Source organism: Cryptomeria japonica, chromosome 11 (assembly GCF_030272615.1).
Source record: "Cryptomeria japonica chromosome 11, Sugi_1.0, whole genome shotgun sequence".
Lineage (NCBI taxonomy): Eukaryota > Viridiplantae > Streptophyta > Pinopsida > Cupressales > Cupressaceae > Cryptomeria > Cryptomeria japonica.
Genome location: NC_081415.1, coordinates 142,464,529 through 142,488,081, shown reverse-complemented (window position 1 = coordinate 142,488,081; position 23,553 = coordinate 142,464,529). Strand labels below are relative to the sequence as shown.

General features: G+C 34.9%; 1 protein-coding gene across 1 annotated transcript; it reads left to right on the top strand.

Annotated features, from left to right (window-relative positions):
- The first annotated feature begins 15,778 nt into the window (after positions 1-15,778).
- Positions 15,779-16,470, top strand: LOC131047159 (probable LRR receptor-like serine/threonine-protein kinase At3g47570). Its single transcript, XM_057981014.1, has 2 exons — positions 15,779-16,250; positions 16,358-16,470. Exons 1-2 carry the CDS (start codon positions 15,779-15,781, stop codon positions 16,468-16,470), a joined length of 585 nt encoding a protein of 194 aa, XP_057836997.1.
- The last annotated feature ends 7,083 nt before the right edge of the window (positions 16,471-23,553 follow it).

Here is a 23,553-nt window from a genome sequence, read left to right as displayed (position 1 = left end):
GACAGATATAGGTGGCAAGGATGAAGTGGATCCCATAGAATTCTTTCAGCGAATAAGAAGTTGACACATCAGCTCAAGAGGGATCAAATGCCAGGTGGATAAAGTTGAGTCAGAGGACCCATGTCTGCCGGTTTTAAGCAAGTTGTTAAGCGACAAGTAAGTTCCCGAGATCTAACGGCTCACGTGAATTCACGAAGGTAAGATGCAAGTAAATTAAAGCCTGCGAAGTCGCAAAAAATAGGTGGAAGTCACATGAAGGCGTGACATGGCATGATAGCTACTGCTTTTTGTAGAACTCGATGGTGATGTGTCGAATGACATGTGGTTTTAAAAGGTGATTAAGGGCCCACCAAGGTGTAACTGACGGTTATGTGGGAGTGGTTAAGTAAGAAACATTGCTGATTCAGAACTAAACCCGAAGGAACTTCTAGGGCTAATGGCCAAAAGCCACCTGGCATTTGTTAACCGGTCAACAAGTGGGGTAAGTAATACCCGAATAAAAGGCCCACTTAAAAGGCATTCATCTCAAGATTGATCCAATGCTTCTCATTGTTTCGTGGCCCAAAGATGCCCGCAAATTAACTTCTACAAAATAGCGAAAACCGTTAGTTGTCAAGATGAGGCGCGGTTAGTTGAAAAGACTGACGGTCCCAGTGGGAAGTTAAAGGCTGAGTGTTTAGAGTTCCATCTAACACTTGGCGCAGCTTTGTGAAAGGAAAATGCTTGAGGGTTAAAGCCCGTGAAGTGGCGAAAAGGAGGTAGGCCCTGACACTCAGGTAAAGAGATAAAACAGAGATAAAAACCGATCAAGTTCCATCTGATTGGATGGCTGGCGCGGCTTCACTGGGTTAAAGTGCATGTTGGCTACCTTCAGCAAAATAGAGAAAGGATTTCTAGCCCATTGCTGGATGAGGAAAGGTAAAAGGGTAAAGGCAGTGCAAGTTTTGTTTGATCTAATGGTTGGCGTGACTTCACTAGGTGAACATGCGAGGGTGTTATGCTCTACGAAATGGTGAAAGAGCGAAGATAAAAATGCACAGACATGTTATGACCCATTGGAGTGAAATTTTTGAATTCTTCTATGAATTCAATTCTTAAGGGATGGCCGAAGCATGCGGTATAATTGTCGCAGTTAAGAGCCCAATTACTGTATATGGTCTCACATCAATTGAATGTAGGCATCATTTCGAAGAGTTGTTGCGAAAAGGTAGGTACGGAGCAGATTTCTTCAAACCAAGAACAAGTTTTCTTGTGTTTTTGCTTAGTAATTACTTGACAGTTTGTTTGAATTGAGGTTTTTTGATCTGTTATAGAATTGCTATGGTTAGTTTTTGTGTCACCTGCATAGTATTATTTAGATGGCACCTAAAAGGGAGTTCTCAGGGAAAGTCAATTACCATGAGAGGGCAATCTGTGACGATTTCCTAGAATAGTTAACCATGTCAACTAACATGGCAACTAAGGTTAAAGAGTTAGTGCCAAGAGCTCCTCGCCTAAGAATAGGAGAGGGAATGTACGACAAAGGCAATTGGCTGAGAGACCCACAGATTGGGTTGTCTGGGTTGGGTTTATTCAAGGTCGGATTTGGTATGAGACACTCCCCGGCCCCAATGAACAGTATTTGGGAGTTGGATGTAGGCAAATTGGTGGTCCCTAGAGTGTTCATGGATGTGGATCTCCTAACTCGGATTGCACACAACTATGACCCCATTACAAAGAGTGTTAGGGACATAAATGGAAAAACCCTCATTGAAATAAATGATGAGGAGTTTAGAAATGCATTTGGACTTAGTGAATTTTCCAATTTTTTGGAACCCATCCATTTTAAATCATTGGCTTAGGTTTATAATGCACATAGGAATCACCTTAGGAATGGGCCTCTTAAAGAATTCTTTGTTAAAATAGGTGGATTAACAGTTGTAGGACCTAATACTATGGAGCTTTTCTCCATAAATCTGTTCACTCTTAGAGGCAAGGGATTATACTGGTTTACTCTACCAAATTTTTGGAGAGGATGCTGAAGCAAACATGCCAGCTCATTACATGTTAATGATTGCTCAAATTTAAAATGCTTCTCTGGCAGTGACATTTTATTATGCCTCCTATATTACTGATGCCATCCATGAAGGCTTGATAGGGATAAAGAATAGAAAAGTGGATAGGCCTTTTGGATGGTACTCCTTCATGCACCTTTTTCTATTCAAGGGTGGTGATTACTTTGCAAATGGAATTGATCTTGTGAAGGAAAAGGATGGAGCGAAGATGCCAGTTTAGTTATGGAGTACAGTGTTGTCATGGGACAGAGAAGATGCTAGCTACTTGAGGTTTGATAAGCACTTTGCATCTAAGATCAGGACTCTTTTATGTTCAGAGAATCCAAGAGTCCCTAAAGTTCTTTTGGAATTCATTAGGCCAAAGGAGTTTGCTGAAGATACTAAAATTGTCCACAATTGGGGTGATATGTACTTATACCCTATCTCCACAGTTTTCAGAGTGTATGGTTTCAGAGGCACTCCATTTTTGTTGCCATATCAGGTCCCACTTAAAATAGGAATTGCAGAAGTTCTCAGGCAGATTGGTAGTGTGCAAGAGGCAGAGCTAACAGGTAGAGGTAAAGGGACCATTTTCCCTACAATAACTATAGCACATCAGTTTGTAATAACTAAAGGGGGTTGCAAGTGCTTTGAATATTTCCTTCAACCCTACCATTTATCAACTGCAGTATCAAGGTGTGCCAACTCTGAAGATTTCTTCAACGACATGTTTAGAAAAAGGGCAGTATGCAGAGGTAGACCTCACCAATTCCAATTCCCTAAAGACCTCATCAAGAATGAGTTTGATTTGGATGAGCAAGAGATGAGGAAAGAAAAGTGGGTGGCCTACAAGAAGGCCCTAGATTTTGTGCACCAATTTGACACCAGCTATGACCCTTTGTCTAGTTTCCATCCCTTTGAAGAAAAGGTAAAATTCTTAATTCTTTGTTTTGAAGATGTAATGCAAACATTGAAAGAGAAGAGGGAAGTTGTGATTAAGAATAACCCTAAGAAAACAAGACTAGTTTTAAGTAGGTCTACATCTACCAAAGCAATCCCTCCAGGTGATTACATGCTACATAAAAAGTCCAACTATAGTGTGTTAGTGCCAACAACAGGGAAGCCTTCTACCTCAAGAGGGAAGAGGAAGATACAAGATGTCATTGACATTCAGGAGAGCCCAAAGAGGCAAAGAATGGGAAAGGAAGTGCAATCTGATGAACCCTTGTATTCCCCATCTCAATCCCCTATTCATATAGGAGATGAACAGGCAGCAGCTGAGCAACTGTTACAATTAGGCAGTCTTGGAGAGATAGCCTACACCTATGATGAAGTAGAAGAGGGAATGCTAGAAGAGCCCCTTAATGTTGAGATGAACATAACCACTAATGAGTTCAAAGGCCAGGAGTTGGATCCTAAGATCAAACAAACCAGTGAGGATTTCTTGGCTGATAGCAACTTTGTCACATCAGGAGCTTTCATGCAATTCATGTGGAAGCAGAATATTGATCAGTTCAATGCTAGATGTGAGAAGAGGAAAGGTGAGAAGCCCCACAAGGATCTAGCTGTAGTGGAGGAAGAAATAAAGAAATAAATGTTTACTGAGTTCAAGACCATCACTCCCGAGCAAGGAAGAGACATGGTAGTAAAGGTTGGTGTACTCATTCTCCCTAAATGGGACATAGTAGATGCCTTGGTTTTAGAGGCAGTAAAGAAGGAGACTAAACCTATGGAGGGAGTCACTTTCAGTAAGGATAATGCTGCCCTGGTCATGTGGTCTCTAAAAAGAGATGAAAATAGAAAGAAAAAGGACACCCCAGGGTTGAGCTACCTTGGAGGTATGATAGTGAAGAGAGTACAACACACTAGGATAGTAGAAGCTACAAGCACAGTCCTAGAGACTACAATATTTAGTGTTGCAGTGGTAGAGAAAGAAGAAAAGGAAAGAGCACATCTCCAAGATAAGCTGGAGATGGTTTTAAAAGCTTACAACGGTGCCAAGGAGGAGGTAATGGGTAAAGATAGCATTATTGCCAAGTTAAAAAGCTAGTTGGCAGGATAATACCATTAAGGTGAGTCCTCAACATTGATGATCGCCTCTTCTCCTGCAAGACCTCCACCTACTAGCCCCATCATTGAATTCCCACCATCTCCAGCACCTTCTAGTTCCCAATTGATTGAGATCACTCCTCATGAGTTGGAGAAGCTAAAACAGGCTCAAGCCCTATTTGCAAATAAATATGAAGAAAGAGTGAGGGCTACAATTTTGAGTTTTGCTGACACCATAGGGTCCTCACTAATGTACAACAACATGAGCAAAATTTTGGAAATGTGGAATGAGCTCAATGGAGACAAGGTTGTTCTGATGCCTATTTTTGACAAGTGGAAGCCTAGAGAGAGGGATTTAGAACTTATATGTGTATCTTATGACGAGGCAGGGGCTGATCCTATTATCAAATCCACTTGTGACATGGCCAAGGATCTAGAAAAGTTAGTAGAAGGAGTAGATAATGCAAATAGAAAGATCAATTTGTACAAGAAAGAGTACACTGATCAAGTATTTGAATTACTCCCAAGGGGTTTTACCAGTCCAACTCAATTGAAGGACAAACAAATATGGCTTAATGAATTAGAAGCCAACTTATCATTAAGAATAAAAGGAATCATTAATATAGATGATACTTCCTTATTTGTCAGAACAATTGAGGAGATAGAAAATCAAATCACATTATGGTTTTCTAAATTCAAAGGTCAAAAAAATGAGGAACTCTTGGAAAAGATTAGCCAAGACAAAGGGAAAAGTGATTAACTTCTCATGGCCTGCTGATGATGTATACCAAGTGTGGACAAGAAAGTACATGGTGCTAGATGTAGAGAAATTAGAAGAGGTTGCAACATAACAACAATCAGAGGAAGCCGCAAATGTTGAAAAGGACTTGTAACCACTTCTGGGAAAAAACATAATGATTGTAACAAACTCTCCTAGGAAAGTCCGGAGCTTTGTATGCATCCATAATTTTATAAATGGATACCAAGACTAGTGATTAAGGGATCACAAGAATTTGTAAGGAAACTCTGCAGAAATATATCTGGGATTTTCTAGTCTTATGGAGAATACTCTGAGTTTTGTAACATTTTCTCAAAATTAATATCAATATACAGACTATCAACTTTTGTGCCTAAATCTTGTGTTGTCTTCTAGTCTACTTGCAAATATTTACTATTTTCAATATGAGTAATCTAGGGTTATTCACCTAAGTATGGATTGTAAGGCAATCTTAAATAGAGGCGTTTCTTAGCTTTTCTCTCTAGGAGGGAAATTGAATATGCATGAAGCATTTCTATCAATAAATTCCTTGTGGGAGATTTTGAATTTGATAATGCAGTTTAGTTTTGATAAGGGTAAATTCTTATGTATGTCAGACATATGTGGGGTTTTATAGAAGCCAAGGTGATGGGATATGTGGAGATATTTGATTGTGAGAGTATTGTTAAAACTTAGATGACTCTGTGGCCTAGATAAGGCACTGGTATTAACTGTGGTTACCTTTTACATATCTTGTAGGTCAATACTGAACATGAGTATAAGCTTTCTTTCTTTGTTTCAGTTAGTTTTGAGGTGATAAGATTTATTAGTTTTCAGACTGGTTTACTGTGGATCTGTCTTTTAAAAGTGTGAAGTCAATTCACATAAGGTATACCCACCTAAACTTTGGATAAGTTCGAAGTGTAGAAGGTTGTAAAACCTTGTTATATGTTGCTCAAAAGTTTCCTTCTTTTTGATCTCTCTTCTGCAGAAAGAGTTTATGATTTTACTATAAGGGTTTTTAAAGGGAATCAGATTTTAAGAACAACAAAAGTGGTGACTCTGCTGGGGAGAGTCATGCTATGAATCCAGATGCAGATTGGTGCTTCAATAAAATATCAGTGTTGTCTTGATATATTCATTTAAAGAAGCTTGCATGATATTTTATATGTGATGCTGGTTTGAAGATTTGCAGTATTTTGTTTGAAGCTTGTTTTCATATTTCCCATAGATCTATGGGTGGCGACTCTGTTAGTTCAACCAGTCCTTTTAAAATAAGAAAATTCTGAAAAGGAGGCAAGCATAATGCAAGGAGGAAAGAACACTAGGTCCTTCATGAAGAAGCATCCTTGTGAGACATTGCAGGAGGGATTACCTATATAGTCATGAAGAGGTCAAAAAAGATCAGTGCAACATGAAACATCAAATGCTGCGTGGGTGCAGAAAAGTAACAATACCGGTAAGGTATCTGATAGACCTGTATATGCAAAGTCTAATTCTTCTTCCCGAGAATCTGAACATGATGTGTTAGGTTTTCATTCTGGATTGTTTGGAAATATTGATGATGTTCAAGTTTTAAATCAAGATATATCTTATGCTAGTTTTTCTGGGAAAGACAAAACTAGTTCAAATGTAGTCAAACATTTTGTGTCGAGAATAGTTGATGGAAATATTAGCTTGATTGATATAGACCAAGTTAATGTATCTAACTCTGAGGAGATTTTCCCTGATGAGGATGAAGTCTCCCAAGAAATAGAAAACCTAAATAGAAAGGTCCATCACTTAATCTCCTTAAGAGCCCAAAAGGAAGCAAATAAGGAGAAGGACGTCAAAGAAAAACTGATGGAAAGAGATAGGCTTCTTAGGCAGATTGTTGATCTTGAATTGTTGACCCAAGAAAAAGAAAAAGGTGCAGATGGATAAACAAAATTCAAGAGTTTGATCTAGAGATAAAGATTACTAAACTGGTAAGAGGTCTAGGCCTTGCAAAACTCATGACTGAACCAAATCTTCTTGATATTGAGGTAAATAATGTTGAAGTTGATAATACCATGGTCACCAGCATTGAAAGGCAACCCTAGTATTCTTATGTAGTCCGTTTCTTAAAAAATGCAATATTTTCAGAAGGAATTACACATAATCAGAGAAGAACCCTGAAACTCAAGTCACAAAAGTATGTTCTTATTCAAGGTGATCTGTTTTGGAGAAAAAGAGATGGAGAACTGATAATGTGTTTGGATGAATCCCAGGCTAAAAGGGTGTTGATTGAAATGCACGATGGAATATGTGGAGGTCATTACTCTACAAAGACAATTGTTGGTAAGATAATCTGGGCTAGGTATTATTGGCCTACTTTATTTAAAGGTGCCCATGAACATGTCAAGAAATGTGACCAATGTCAAAAATTTTCATCCAAATTAAAGTATGAAGGAGCCTTACCCCTAAATCCAGTCATAGTGGAAGCCCCTTTTGTCCAATGGGGCATTGATTTTATTGGAGAGATTGTTGAAAGATTAGGAAGAGGTCTCTGAATATGCTTCAGTATGTGAATTTGTCTTTCAATAACTTCAGTGGAGAGATCCCAAAAGAAGGCATCTTTAAAAATTTGATAGCTACATAATTAATGGGAAATATGTTTCTGTGTGGTGAATGGATGCAATTGCCTACATGCCCTATTCATACTATTCAACCTGAAGGCAACAAAAAAATTAGAATAATAGCATTGGTGGCTGGAACCTTTACCTTCCTATTGTTTTGTTTATTGATCTTGGGGCTAATTTATAGGAGGGACGAGATGAAATCTAATGTTCCCAGTGATATCTTGCATTTGAAAGTCATGGATGATAGGGAGATTTCCTCCCAAGAAATCATTAAAGCCACTGATGGATTTGACCAGAAAAATTTGATAGGGACTGGTTGTTAGGCCCAATATGGAAAGCTAATGTACTGAGAGGGGAGGGGTGAATCAGTACTCCAAAACTTTTCTTGAATAATAACCTTACTATTATGCATAAACAGAATACTGCAGTAACATAAAATAAAGTTAAAACAAATAGATAACAATCATACATGATTCACTCCATAACACATATATTTTGGTTATGCAAAAACTCTTGGTTAAAGAGAAAAATTGTGGTGGGGATGGCCCCCACAACTTCACTACTGCAATAATAAAGAATGCTCGATTAGAGCTACATTTAGCTATTTCTGTAGCTTACCCTGTTAGGAGTAACAAGATCTGTTAGATCTACCTTGCTAAAGGATTTTAGAACATTTATTCTGAATGCTGCACCTGGTTAGAGGCTTTACAATTTATAGACTTGGTTAGAGTCTTTTACCCTGTTAAAGATTTCTCTTTCAATCTTCACAATATTACAATAAAATCATTACAAATATCTGCAACTTTACATCTGAAATGTTATAGCAGATTCTATGTGCTTAGAATAAGATTACCTTTCTTATAGCATACCTCGGTAACCCATATAGTAACTCAGTAAACCCTTCTGTTTTCTCTATTCTTTGACTATTCTCTGAAAACCTTCTCGGTGACCTCTGTGTCTCTGTAACGGTCTTCCTTCATACATACATGCACACACCTTTCTCTTAACTCATGCTGTATAAATAGATCTCTTAAAACGGTGATCTAATTCATTGCTTCGATCTTACAAACAAGATTTATTGAATGAATAACTAAACAAAATATTTCATTGGTTAAATTGTCCTTGTAATCATACACAATCTTCTGGTGCAATTTCCAATGTAATAACGGTTAGATGTGCCTCGATCTTGTAACACGTTTTCATATGCATGTCCAGGTTCAATGTATCTGGTAACACGTTTCACTCGGTGTATGTCAACTTGGTGTCTCATCTTTACTTCTTGGTAGTCTCAAAAAGATACTCAGTAGACAGCTCAGTGTATACTATGTTCTGTAACTGCTTTCTTCTGTAACCGACTAGACTGTGCGTACTAACTTCTCTGTGTATATACCAACTACATGATTTTGTAGTGCTAAGCAACTAGAATGTATAGTATGAATTTGAATATAAAACTAATGGCAACTTGATAAGTAGTAACAATCTCCCCTTTTGACATTAGTTGAGATGTTTGACAAAAACTGTTTTCAAAGTCATAACTCAAAAATCTATATACTTGCAAAATGACTATACTTGATAGTAAATACAATAGTCAATGAAATAGTATATTCAGATATAGTCCCCTTATCATTATTCTGTACATAACTCTAATTTTGTATGCTCGGTTCTGTGCTTGTGTGCTCTGCTTCCTCTGCATACTTTGTATACTCTGCTCGATATACTCCCCTGTATACAATACTCAAAATTGTATTAACAAAACTGTATCACTCCCTAAATATAGTATATTACTCCCCTTATGTAGTATTACACCCCCCTTTTTGACAAACATCAAAAACTTAATTTCCATCCGGGGGTGGTAACTGATCAAAAATAGATTTATACTTCTTCTGGGCATTGGTGAGTACGACTGAGAGTGCATCATTTACACTTTCCATTAAAGAATTTTGTGCTTGAATATCAACCAATAGTTATATTGAACCATCAAGAGTGCTTCCCTCTTGTGTAGTAGATAGGCGTGTAGCTCGGTTAATCTGTTCCTAAACTGATGAGAGATGAGGAAGGAATAATGTCTAGAGGGTCATTATATCCATCCTGATCTTATGTTCTTCATTTCTGAGTTCTAACTATTGAGCCATGAGCTATTGAAGCTTGGTGTAAAAATTCTGAACTGAATTTGGCTCTGTGGTCAATTTGGTGGAGAGATCGGTGATCTCTTTCTCAATTGCATTAGTTTTATTCTTGATATCTTTAATGAATAAGGAAAATGTACAAAATTTCTGAAATAAATAAAAAATATGCTTGAGTTGAGGGGACAACTCAACAACAAATTTGACAAGCTTGACTTTTCCTATAGCTAGAGCTTTTTGTACTTCTTCTATCATTTTAGCAGTAAGCTCTTTATCTTTTATCTTGCTCAAGTACTCAGATGCATCAACTCCAGATGTTTCTATTTGATTAAGGAGTTCATCCAGTTGAATGTGGATGGCTACATTGGTTGACACTGTTGCTGATGGTAGCATTCTTGTTAGCAGTGTCTTCACCTTCTGTAGTACTTTATTCTTCTTTTGAATGGCCATCTGTTTTTCTTGTTCGACCTTTGCTTTGCATAGTTCACTAAAATCAATAAGTGCTTGCCCCTTTAATTTTGAGATATCCACAGTGGGCAACACTATCGGTTTAGTCAAGTCAACTTTAAAACTATGCTTTTTCACTTTCTTCTCCTTACCTTTGGTTGGTTGGACCAAGACAATTGCTTGTGAGTCTTGCTGACCCTCGGTCGGTTGCTCAGTAGATGCAACACTTTGGTCTATTCCTGTAGCCGTTGTGGTGTCCTTGGGTGTGTCAGTACTGGGGGTCTCATCTGTAACATTTTCAGTGCTTGACGGTGCTTGAGAGGTTTGATCTTTAGTTGTACCTTCTGCTACTTCAGACTTGTGACCTTTGGTGCCTTGTGCTATATCTTTGGGTGCTTCTATAGAGACAGGTGGCTTGACCGGTGGATAAGACTGAACTTGTACTATCACAGATTCACTAGATACAAGTTTTGCATAGGTAGTGCCTTCTATCATTTCTTGCTCCAGTGCTTCTGCATCCATGACATCTTCATCAATTTGAATAGTGTCAGCCGGGTCTTGCTCGGTAGCATCAGGACCTTGCTCGGTGACATCAGGATCTTGCTCAGTGACATCAACAATTTCAATTTGAGATTGTTCACCGACATCCTTTATTTTGAAGATTTCCTGCCATTTGGCTTTTGTTTCATTTTCTACATCAATGTATAGCCCATTCATCAATTTTAAGGCTCTTTGTTTGACAAGAAATTTAGAATTGTAGGTTGTCAAATGCTCCTTTATTTCTGCTATAGACATATCAGGAAATAGATGAACTAGACTTCTTTCTCTAATTTGTTTTTTTGAGTCCATTGCATATTTCCACCTATTATCAATATGCAAGTAAAGTTCATTTGGAAGTGACTCTACAAGTTATAATGGAACTAGCCGAAACTTTAGAAGTGTACAAATGACAGCTTCTTCAAGCTTCTCATCATTATTCCTAGTCTCATACTTGACATATCTAAATCCTGCAAATCCACCATATTCTTTAAGATTGGCACAAAAGTTTTCAATACTGTGAATATTTACCTTCTTTCTTTTTACAATTTGGAATTTGTTTGCATCATCAGATTCTGTATCACTAGACTCTTTTCCCAAAATAAGTTTTCAAGTATATTTCTTGTAGGTTTTGGTTACCTTGGGAACAGTAACACTCTTTTGTTTCTTACTCGGTGATGGAGTTGATACTCTAGTGTTAGGTCACTTTGTTGGTGGAGTCGGTAGGGCCTTTGAAGTGTCCAGTTTCTTTCTTTTTAACACTTTACCCTTAGGCAACTCGGTACTCAATGTTATTGCTTCCTCTTGAGCTTCAAATTCCTCTTCGGTAATGGTAAGAGTGACTTTGACAGGTCTAGAGGAGGATTCTTCTCTGAACTTCTCAGATAAAACCTTTATCATCTTTGTAGCCTTTCTTGTAGCTTTAGGTAGTACAATTCTCATTTTTACCTTTTCCTTAACTTCTTCATAGGTTCCATATCTTAGTTCAATAGCATGCCTTGGCAGTGTAAGATATGCATCAGTTTGTTGTTGTGTAATATCATTGTCAATCTTGTAACCCATTGGTGGCAAAGATTGAGTCCTAGGTTCTACAACATTCACATAGCAATAATCGGTGTCTACCTCAAAACATATATCATCCTTATATTTCTCTACCAGCTGTGGTGGAATCCTGTACATGTTGTGCATATTCTCTTGAAATTTGCTGAAGTAGTCATCCATGATATCAGTAAAATTATTTCCCAATCTCTTGATAAAGTCATTAATTTGATGGGTGATAGGTCGGTGTAGCTCCCAAACTACTTTACCAACTAAGGGAAAGAACTTCTCAAAGTAGAAAAACATGCATACAAGAAGTGAACCGAACTTGAGTGTATTTGTCGAGTTGTCCTTCTTCGGCTTCCTTATTGTGTTTAGGTTCTCAAACAAGTTTTTCAAAAACACTTCACATAAATCTACTTTCATTCCCTTTTTCACTATTTTGTAAGCTAAGTCAACTGCTGCATAGGGTACACTATTTTCCCTTGCTGATTGGAAGAAATAGTAACCAATTACTCTAATTGCAAACTTAAGTTCTACATCAGTGACATTATTCAGTTTCAATCCTTGGTAATCAGATTCTAGTCCAGTTAAACTGATTAACTCCTTCTGTGATATCATTTTCTGTGCTCATGCATGATCATATATAGGATACCCGGTGATCACATGAATGATTTCCTTAGTGATTTTGAATGGTTTCTCTTCTAGCCACATAAAATCATCATAAACTCTGCTTAAAACAAACTTAACCCACTGGGGTTTGAACACACAAGGATAGGCTAGGGCGTCAGTTAATCCCTTGATTTTGATATGCTCGTACTTGCTATCCACTCTGCGATCAGTACATAGCTCATCATATGTGTCACTAATCTCAACATGACCGAGTTCTTCAATGTTCGACTAACAAGACTCGATCCGAGATGAGTGAAAAGGCAGTTTTGTCATCTGATTCAGAGGCGACTTTAGGAGTCAAAGTGTATTTTAGTGAGGGCTTCTCCACATTCTTGACAACTGTAGGATCTTGGTTCTTGGGTGCCATTTATAAATTTCAGATAAAACTTAGCGAACTATCCTTAGGGTTTGATGGTTTACAAATGGCAGACGCTTCACACTCGGTAGATAATAGCAATTAGACAAGATCGGAAAACCAGCTTAACAGTGTGATGAGATTTGATGTAAATACCTTGGATTCTCTTTGAATGAAGTTTGATCGCCTTGATTCGCTTTGCTCTGCTCTCTTGAAAACTTGGTGAATGAAAATGACTGTGAAAATACCTTTAAGTACACAAAATACCTTATTGGGCTCCGTGCGAGTTAGGTCAAAAAATTAAATGCACTCGGTTTACCTTTAGCCGATTTACTCTCATTTCTTTCATTTTAACCGAGTAACCAAATTTCCTTCATTTACTAACTTGACAGGCTTCCTGTATTCACCGACTTGATAGGTTTTCTGTAAAGTACTTTTGATAGAATTTCAAACCTACTAATGCATCTTAACTGTGCAAATTTTGAATTTAGTACATACTAGAATAGGAACTGTTATGATTTTAACCTTTAGAGAATGCAGTCCCTTCATACCTTTTTTGATTAATTTGGAATAGGTGCACCTAACTCGGTAGGTAAGGTGCTTTCTTCATCTGACATGATTTCCTTCTTTTTCCAAATCATCTTGAATTTTTCTTTTATCTCTTCAATGTCTCCTCAAGGTTGATCTCTGCAATCTCCAGCTAAATGTCTAACTTTGTGACAATGAAAACATGCCATACTAGGATTTCTCCATGATCTTCGGTTCTTCATTCCACAACTTATAAAATAGTTGGCACTGATGTGTCCATATCTTCCACAACATTCACACCATATTCTTGTATTGTAATCCCATGGTACTACTACATATTGTCGGTAAGGATCTATGTGAGTTTGGTAACCTCTAGTGTTTGCTTGGTGTGCAGGCCACATGTGGTTCTTTTTCTTAAGCAAATCTTCTCGGTACTATGTCCATATCTATTGTAGTTTTTACAAAACCCTTTCAATTTTCCCTTCTGATAGTTGTTAATACACTTTGTCCTACATTGATTAGATGTGTGGCGATATTTATTGCAATTGTAACAATAATCATTTGACTTAGTGATATTCGGTTGCTTACCTTTTCTAATCTGGCATATGTTGGTAGTATGACCTTGATTTCCATAGTAGTAGCAAATAGGCTTCTTCTTTTTTATTTTATTCCTATTTCCAGCTTGCTTTGATGATTCTCCTCTCTCGATAGTATGAATTCCTTTCTTGGTAGATTATTTTCCTTTATAACCAAGTCCTGCATCTTTGTTGGGTCTTTTTGCATTCAGTTGTTCATCCAACATTTTTGATGCATCATAACTCTTCTTCAATGTTTCTTTGGATTTTTTCTCTGTTTCAAGTTCATCGGTCAACCTTGATACTTCAAGTCTCAATGCTTGATTCTCATCATTCTTCAGAATTGCTTCATGATGTGCATAACCCAGTTGATCTGTCATATTTTGTTGAATCCCAGTCAACCTTATGATTTCATCATTCTTATCAGATACTAAGACTTCAAGTTGTTGTTTCTCTCTTTGTAGATCTCTTGCTTTATCCTGAGCTATCCTTAATGCATCTAGATTTTCAGTCATCTGTGTACTGAAATGTTCATGTTCTCTTTTCATTGCTTTTAGTTGATCAGCTAATGCTTTGTTCTTTTCTTTCAACACTCCAATCATTTCTTCAATTTCTTCAGATATACTGTTCTCAGATGATGTCTCAATTTGTTCCACTAACTCTTGAGAATCCTCCAAGTCATTAGATAATCTTCTTCTTACTTTTAGAGATTTTTGCATTTGCCTTTGCATGTCTGCAATCACTTGATTTGCATGATATAGCTCTTCTTGCAGATACACAATCCTTCGAGATTGTTTATAGCCTTCCATTGATAAGATCTTTCTCTTTAGGTAGTTAAACCGTTTTCCAAGATTCAAGCTCTGGTACCAATTGTTAGGCCCAATATGGAAAGCTAATGTACTAAGAGGGGAGGGGTGAATCAGTACTCTAAAACTTTTCTTGAATAATAACCTTACTATTATGGATAAATAGAATAGTACAATAACATAAAATAAAGTTAAAACAAATAGATAGCAATCATACATGATTCACTCCATAACAGATATATTTTGGTTATGCAAAAACTCTTGGTTAGAGAGAAAATTGCGGTGGGGATGGCACCTATAACTTCACTACTGCAATAATAAAGAATGCTCGGTTAGAGCTACATTTAGCTATTTCTGATAGCTTACCCTATTAGGAGTAACAAGATCTATTAGATCTACCTTGCTAAAGGATTTTACAACATTTATTCTGAATGTTGCACCTGGTTAGAGGCTTTACAATTTATAGACTTGGTTAGAGTCTTTTACCCTATTAAAGGTTTCTCTTTCAATCTTCACAATATTACAATAAAATCATTACAAATATCTGCAACTTTACATTTGAAATGTTATAGCAGATTCTATGTGCTTAGAATAAGATTACCTTGCTTATAGCATACCTCGGTAACCCATATAGTAACTTGGTAAACCCTTCTGTTTACTCTGTTCTTCGATTGTTCTCTAAAAACCTTCTCGGTGACCTCTGTGCCTCTGAAACAGTCTTCCTTCATACATACATGCACACACCTTGCTCTTAACTCATGCTATATAAATAGATCTCTTAAAATGGTGATTTAATTCATTACTTCGATCTTACAAACAAGATTTATCGAATGAATAACGAAACAAAATATTTTATTGGTTAAATTGTCCTTGTAATCATACACAATCTTCTAGTGCAATTTCCAATGTAATAACAGTTAGATGTGCCTTGATCTTGTAACACATTTTCATATGCATGTCTAGGTTCAATGTATCTGGTAACACATTTCACTCGGTGTATGTCAGCTTGGTGTGTCATCTTTACTTCTCGGTAGTCTCAAAAAGATACTCGATAGACAGCTCGGTGTATACTGTGTTCTGTAACTGCTTTCTTCTGTAACCGACTAGACTGTGCATACCAACTTCTCTGTGTATATACCAACTGCATGATTCGGTACTGCTAACCGACTATAATGTATAGTATGACTTTGAATATAAAACTAATGGCAACTTGATAAGTAGTAACACTGGTAGCTTTGGTTCAGTGTACAAGGGTATCATGGGTGATGGTAGAGAAACTGCTTTCAAGCATCTGAATTTGGAAAATGAAGAAGCCAGGAAGAGATTCTTCAGGGAATGTAAAGTGTTGGCAGAAGTCAGGCACAGGAATCTGGTGAAAATCATATCCTTTTGTTCAGAATTCGGGTGGAAAATATTGGTTCTAGAGTTCATGGCCAAAGGAAATCTGGAGACACTTCTGCATTCAAGCTGTATCTCATTGACCTTCATTGAGATATTGAACATAGCAATCGATGTTATCCATGGACTAGAACATCTACATCATGACTATTTTCAACAAATTATACATTGTGATATAAAACCAAGTAACATTCTTATGGACGAGGACATGACAACACATATAGCAGATTTTGGCATTTCTCGAATAATTTACGGTTTATGCACCAGTACCACTAGCTCAGGAAGTATTTCCACTCTAGCTCTAAAAGGATCCATGGGTTACATTTCACCAGGTATTGCTTGCAGTCATGCAATTATCTTTCTTCTCATATATTTGTCCATTTCCAAATGTCTTCTGTACATCTCTAACAAGATTCGTTGTTTTGCTTTTACGATGTAGAGTATGGACTTGGTGGGAAGGTATCCACGAGGGGCAATATTTACAGTTACGGTATCATGCTGTTGGAGATGGCGACTGGAAAAAGTCCAACCAACCATATGTTTGTGGGATAATTGAACCTCCACAAGTGGGTAAGCATGCATTTTGACAACAAATTGGAAGAGATAATTGGCATGAGAATGATGGAGGATATAGGAGAATATGAAATAAATCAATGCCTCATTTCCTTCTTTCTTATTGCGTTGGAGTGTTCAAAGGAGCCCCCCAATGAAAGACCCACAACTAGAGAGGTGGCAGGAGTATTGGAAAGTATTAGGAAGACTCTCCTTGAAGCTTGAATTAGTATTAAGTTGTGTCAGAAAATAACTTTACAATTTGTGATAAATGGTTATGTTAGTGTTATGTCAGTTGTGTTGGCTGTAATAAAATCACTTTATGTATTTATTACATTAGCCGTTAAATTCTTTTTGTATTTATCTATAGGGAGGTTTGAATAGCTTATGTTTTAAAAAGGTTCAATAATTTAATATTATAATTTTTTTTTTTTGCGATATGCTGGTTGTAATAAAACAACTTTAATGATTTAGTGATGTTAGGAAACAAAATCTTTGGTTAGTGTCATCTTAGTTGTAAAGAACATTGAATAGTTATGTTTTGAAAATACTATAACAATTATATTGTAATATATGAATTTCTTTTTAATAAATTTATAATTTTATTGCAAGTTATTGATTTCACAGTTATGAAGTTTTTAAAATGAATGATACTTAATAGTTATATGGGATAGTTGTTCAGTCATCTTTAAACCATACACACAAAGCAAAATATTAAGCCTAGAGAATGTCAGTTTTGTACAAGAATGATACATAATAGTTATATGGGACAGTTGTTCAGCCAGATTTAAACTACACAAACTAAGCAACATATTAAGCCTAGAGAATGTCAGTCAACTCTGAGTGCACTTTCAGCTCTAGAAGTCAAGCCTTAATGCGTGGCATTTAAGCCATCAGCAATTGATCTTTAAAAAGACAAAGTGGTTGATTCTCTACCATCATCAAATACAATTGAATACCTACCTTTTACTTTTTCTAATTAAAAATCTATTATTATAATAAGAATGAATAGTGTGTATTCATCATCAAGAGCCTGTGAAGGCAGGTTGGTTTGTTATTTCCAAAATCTATGGAGACTCAAAACAAAGTCCATGCACAAAATTGTGCTAGCCCTACCTTCACATAATTGAAAGACAAAAAAATAAATTGAAATGACAAAAATTACAAATAGAGGCATGAGTTTGTGATAGTATTAACGCCAGCGTAGAGTTTGGTTCACCTCTTCTAGCCTGGTATAAGCATTAAATAATATGATTGTATCATCTGAAGTTGAATTTTCACCACCAAAACATTATTCAACTTGTGCAATTGAGGAGAAAATTCATTTACGTTTAGTCTATCTTTATCTAGAAAACAATAATGATAATGTCGCATGAAGTCTGGGTGGAGCGTTGGAGTTTAAAAGCATATGTTATGGGATCTAAATGAGTATAATATTCACTGGTCAATTTCACATTAAAATTTTGGTTGTTAAATGAACCTCCTTAATGTTAATCAGTTGATGGCACCTATCTTCTTGTAGATGTGTAAAAATCCAACTAGACTAAATTCAACTAGTGAATAAGGGATGTTGTTGTGAGTTTTGAAACACAGCTAAAAGGAACACAATCAAGCTTAGAAAATGGCAATAACAAAACAACAAACTCTTAACAGAAATAAATCTTTTATTAAGTTTGAATTACATTTATAGATCATTTTTAGATCATCTTTTATTAAGTAGTATTTTATAGAGGCTGAGTATTTAATAGAGGTTGTTGTCTCACTTAATAGCATTTATTATGCCTGGCAGATATAAAAACAGATAAATGTAAACGGAATCTAAACTGATTATCAAAGTATGCATGATGAAAGTTATTTAGAAAGATTTTTAACTAGTAGAATAGTTAATCTTGGTGATAAGTGATTCACAAGATGTTCTTGAAGTGTTCAAATAATATTAATTGAAGAGTTAAAATGCAAGAATATGGACTGTTTATGGTAGGGGCACTACATGTCGTTGTTAATCTTATATTGTATATCAGTAGGAAGTGGGCTGAATAATGAAAATATATATCTTAAATACTTATAAAACACATCAAAATAAGACATAGTTTGAATACGATATTTTTACTAGATGAATATGACCATGTTTCACACCTTGTATAAAAAAGTAGCAATGATATGTAGTTTGATTAATATTTTTAATGATCTATTTTATGCACACTATATATTTATAATATATTACCTCTTACATCATGCAATTGTTAATATTTATTTTACTGTACATGTGTACATTGTTGTTAAATTGATAACATAATAAAGAAAAAATAGAGAATTGGTTAACTTAATGAGTTTAGATAGGATATAGATTCATGGAGTCTATAGTAGATTATAAAAATCTTTAGTATAAGAGAAGATCTTTTATTATTATTTGATATTGTCTATAAAGTATTAGATAAGACAAAATGGCTTTCTTAAATTTGAATATTATGAAACACATAATAGAATTATGCACTACTCACAAATGACTAGCAAAAGTATTATGATTGGAAAACTATAGCTATTCAAATTATAAATGAGTTATGCAAGATGAGAATGTGGATGACACAATATATAACTAAAATATGTATCTTTACTTTTCTTTATTTAGAATTTATTTTTTTGTTTTGTAGTAGTACTAAAGTATCTTAATATTGATAAACATTACATACATTTTGATGTATAAACACACACCTACATATTTTTCTTCAAAATTCACCCGATTGATTCTATTAGTTAGGAATATTTGATATCATGATAAAGCGAACCATATCACCTCATTTAATTTATTTAATCTGATCACCTTAAGAAATTAGTACTTCATGTCCCCTTAAGTCATCACATAACCATATTTTGCAATTAAGGAAAAAAGTAGTCTAATATGTTTAAGATTTAGTTTGATAAGGTTATGACTAGCTAAACATATAGTTGACTTAATTTCATCATCTTAGCAAATTAATAACTAGTTAATTTCTCATCAAGCCATCCATTTATTTTTTCTCAAACCACCCCTTAACTATGTTCTACATATTATATAATAGTTAAATTTAATATATAGTAACCTAATTAAACATTATGAGAAATTTAATATATAATAATTAAATTTAATATATAGTAGGAGTGTGAATCAATATATGCAAATTCTCAACTTCAAACCTAATTAAACATTATGAGAAATTTTGGATCTTACTTTATCACTAAAACCACTCACTAACTAATAAACATAAAGACACTTTATAAAAGGAGAATACAAAACATATGTCTAAACCTAAAAGGGGAAAACCATGGTCTGAATATCCTCACAAATAAATATGAAACTTAAAATTGATTATGGGCACCAACCCATTGAAGACACCAATCCCCTTACATTCTATCTATAGGCACCAACCTATTGGAGGCACTAATCTCCTGAACCAAGATTACAAAAGATTAATTCTGGACCTTCAAGTTTGAATACTTAGCTTTTATCTATTATTATAATCATTAGCTCTCCCTCTCATAAAGTATACAATCTTTAGATAAAACCACATGTGATGCTATTCAAAACATACCCCACATATTCACGCATCAATTATATCAAATGAATATTAAATTATTACATACACTAGGAATGAAGCTAGAACAATGATTTGTGTGTGTCTGTGTGTGTGTGTGTGGCCAGGTCCCACAATCCACATGATCACTTCCATAAGAATGAACATGTGAAATTCCCAATTTAGCCTATTTTGGTCCCAATGATCATCCATACACTTCCTCCCATGAGAACACATTACAAACCTCTGGCACATCAAACCGAAACAACAACTCACTCGATTAACTAGCATAGTGACTACTCTATCACTTCAAACACAATGACCACAAGATATGGAATCTTAAAACTCTGGATTATGATGAAACATGTGTAGAGATACTCTCTTTTCAAACTATAGATCATAACTCTTAAGATGGACAAAAGGAAAAGAACAATAAACTACTTGTGTAAACACACTATTTGAGGAACAAACCTCAAAAAATATCATAAAACCTTTCAAAATCATCTCACACAGTAATGGTAGATACAATATTATACAACAAACACTCTCCAATAGATATCATCAACATAACACATCATAATCATTCAGAATATTTGCGGAACACAAATGCACAGTCACATACAAGAAATTATTATACTCTTGTAGTACCCCTACTCATTTGAACTCATTAGACTCATATTTTATTATTGTTTACTTTCAATGGATACATTACCATGATTTGTTATTCAGACTTATATGACATTATTCCATGCTTTATCTGAATGAGATGCATAACTTATTTGCCGTATTTCAGTACTTGATTTATGGCATTTTATGGATTATTGCTATGTACTAACATTTTACTTTATCTATGCAATGTGGAATTATATGTTGTGTGTTTGCGAGTGTATTGGATGCAAGAGGATGATTTTCCTTCACTCATTTCGATGAGATAGGGAACATCATGATTCTCCTTCATCGGTGTGTATGCCATGTTTTCTATATTGTATATATGCATGTGTGGTTCGATGATGCAGGATATTGTAGGTACAAATACCGGGTAGGTACGGGGTATCGTCTCCACCTGGCCTCATAGGTCTAAGCGTACCTTATATATTTTTTGATGGAAGTGGAGGAGATAGTAGTTGACCATATTTGATTCAGTTACACTCGTGTGAGTGTCGTCAGTTGGTCGTCCGGTCAGTTTGTTCGGCCATCGTATTTTGTTGTTTGATTTTTGTGAGTATTTTCTTGAGGTTTGCTTTGTTTGTGTGTTTAGTGATTTTAATTATTGCTTGTTGTGTTTATTTGTCCATGAAGGGTGAAAGATTGTTGATAATAGTGATGCTAGGTTTTAACATCCTTCATGTAGAAGTAGGCGAATTATCAAAAACTATGTTTGATGATTAGTTTTCAATTTATACTATCGTTATATGTATTTAATATGTAGATTCAGACTCAGACATATACATATTCATATACGCATAGGTAATTATGAGTCATATTCAATTATGTTGATCATTCTTAATAGGATTATTTATAAGTTGGATTTTACGACATAACGTACTATAAAACGAATGTTTATTGTCTTTCATACAAAAAGAAATACATCTTTATTAAGCATCATTTTGGTTACAATAATACAAATTTTATATAAATTTTAGTTAGATAATTGTGAAATTGATCGTATATATATATATATATATAAACAATTATCATGAGAATAAATATAAATACATATTATACATATGTATATGAATTGACCATATACAAATATATAAATATGTAATTATGATATATTAAAAAAGTATATTTAAAAAAAAAAATTAATTATAAATATTATTTTATTGAAGAATCAAAATATATATATTTACATATATATTTAATTTGTTAAATATTAATGTTTAAATATTTATATTAATAAAAGGGTCATTAATTAACTAACTTTATAATAAAAATATATAATAAAGAAAAAAATGGAAATTAAAATAAATTAAAAAAAATATAACATAATATAAATAGCAAATATTGGAGGGTGGCGGGTTGTAAGTTTTAATAAAGTTTTAATAAAAACTAATAAGTAGGGTGGTCGATATTACTATCGACCACCCCCTTAATAAAGGGAGGGGTTGGTATTACTATCGACCACCCTCCTCCCTTTTATATATGTGCCCTCCTCCCTTTACATTATATAAACCCCATGTCAACAAGCAATAACGGTGGGGGTACCAATTTGCTTGCAACCATGTCCATTAAGGGATGTGGTGGAAGGGAGTAATGTAAGGGTAAAAATTAATGTGAGGATTAACTTAGAAAATAACGTGGTTCATCAGCCCACATAAACCCACCCATATCCACCATTTTCAACATGAATTATATGGTAATTTAACCTTGCACATTGTTAGGAAGCTATTTTTAGTAAAGCCAATTTAGTATTGAAGTCAAAAGCCACATGTATTATCTATAAATAAGGACTTAACCACTTTAGAAGTGTGGTGTTGTGAAATAGGTAATGAAGAACTTTACATGATGAACACATAGGTGTTCAATTATGACTAGGACTGTTATGTTGTAATTAGATCTTGAGTGGTGTCACTTGGAATCAATCCACCTCTAGTAGAGATAGCCCGAAAGTAGGAAAGTGGGTAGATGGCTACAATATATATATATATAACCATTGAGTGGGAAGAGAAGGAGAGATGGAGATGCAACGAAGGAATAAAGAATGAAATAGGAGAATAGCAAGTTTGAGATTGATAATCAAGGCATAGAGCTAATTGGTGGAAGATCATCAAAAGTTTCACAAATCAAATTCAAGCTTGCAAAGAGGTCAGGATTTCATATGATTTTGTTTATTATTTAAGGAAGGGTGGAATTTTTATTTTAGACATAGGTTATGGTTATTTATATGATTATGCTTATATCATTGTTAATTAAAAATATAATTATTAGTCGTTTAAAATAGATGAATGGAAATCATAGTGAAATAAATGTTAAATAATTTAATTTCTATAGTATTTTATAGGGATATTTAATCTTGTAGTTATATTATAGGGTTAGTGGATAGGGAGCATGATAGATGTTATGGAAGATGTAATATAGCAAATATGTTTCTTTAAGAAAGTATCGACATTTCTTATGAATTAAAATTCTAAGTTTATATTGCCTAAGCTATCTAGATATCCATGTGCCCTGATTTATTTACCTCTTTTCTCAACAAATGACGACTTTGATTTATTTGGTTTAATATAGTTGAAATTCTTATTATTTTCTAGAATTCTTAAATTGCAAGCTATTTATACATTTGGCTGTTTTAAGAAAGATTGTCTGTATTAGGTCTTGCGTAAAAGGTGTTGCAGTCAAGTTTAAATTTCGTTGTGACTCTATTTGAGATGTCATTGTGTTCAATGTTATTATATTTCTTGGTCAGGTGTAGATTGTATAGCCTTATGAGCCATTGCATGTTTTGTCCACATGGTCAATCTATGGTTAGTGAAATTTGTTTCCTTCACCTTTGGTATGTCAGGATTAGGTATGGTAGTCCGTGTCACCA

Coding starts and splice junctions, on each gene's coding strand:
- LOC131047159 (XM_057981014.1), top strand. CDS start 15,779: ATGGGTGATGGTAGAGAAACTGCTTTCAAGCATCTGAATTTGGAAAAT. Junction 16,251..16,357: donor CATGGGTTACATTTCACCAG/GTATTGCTTGCA, acceptor TTTACGATGTAG/AGTATGGACTTGGTGGGAAG.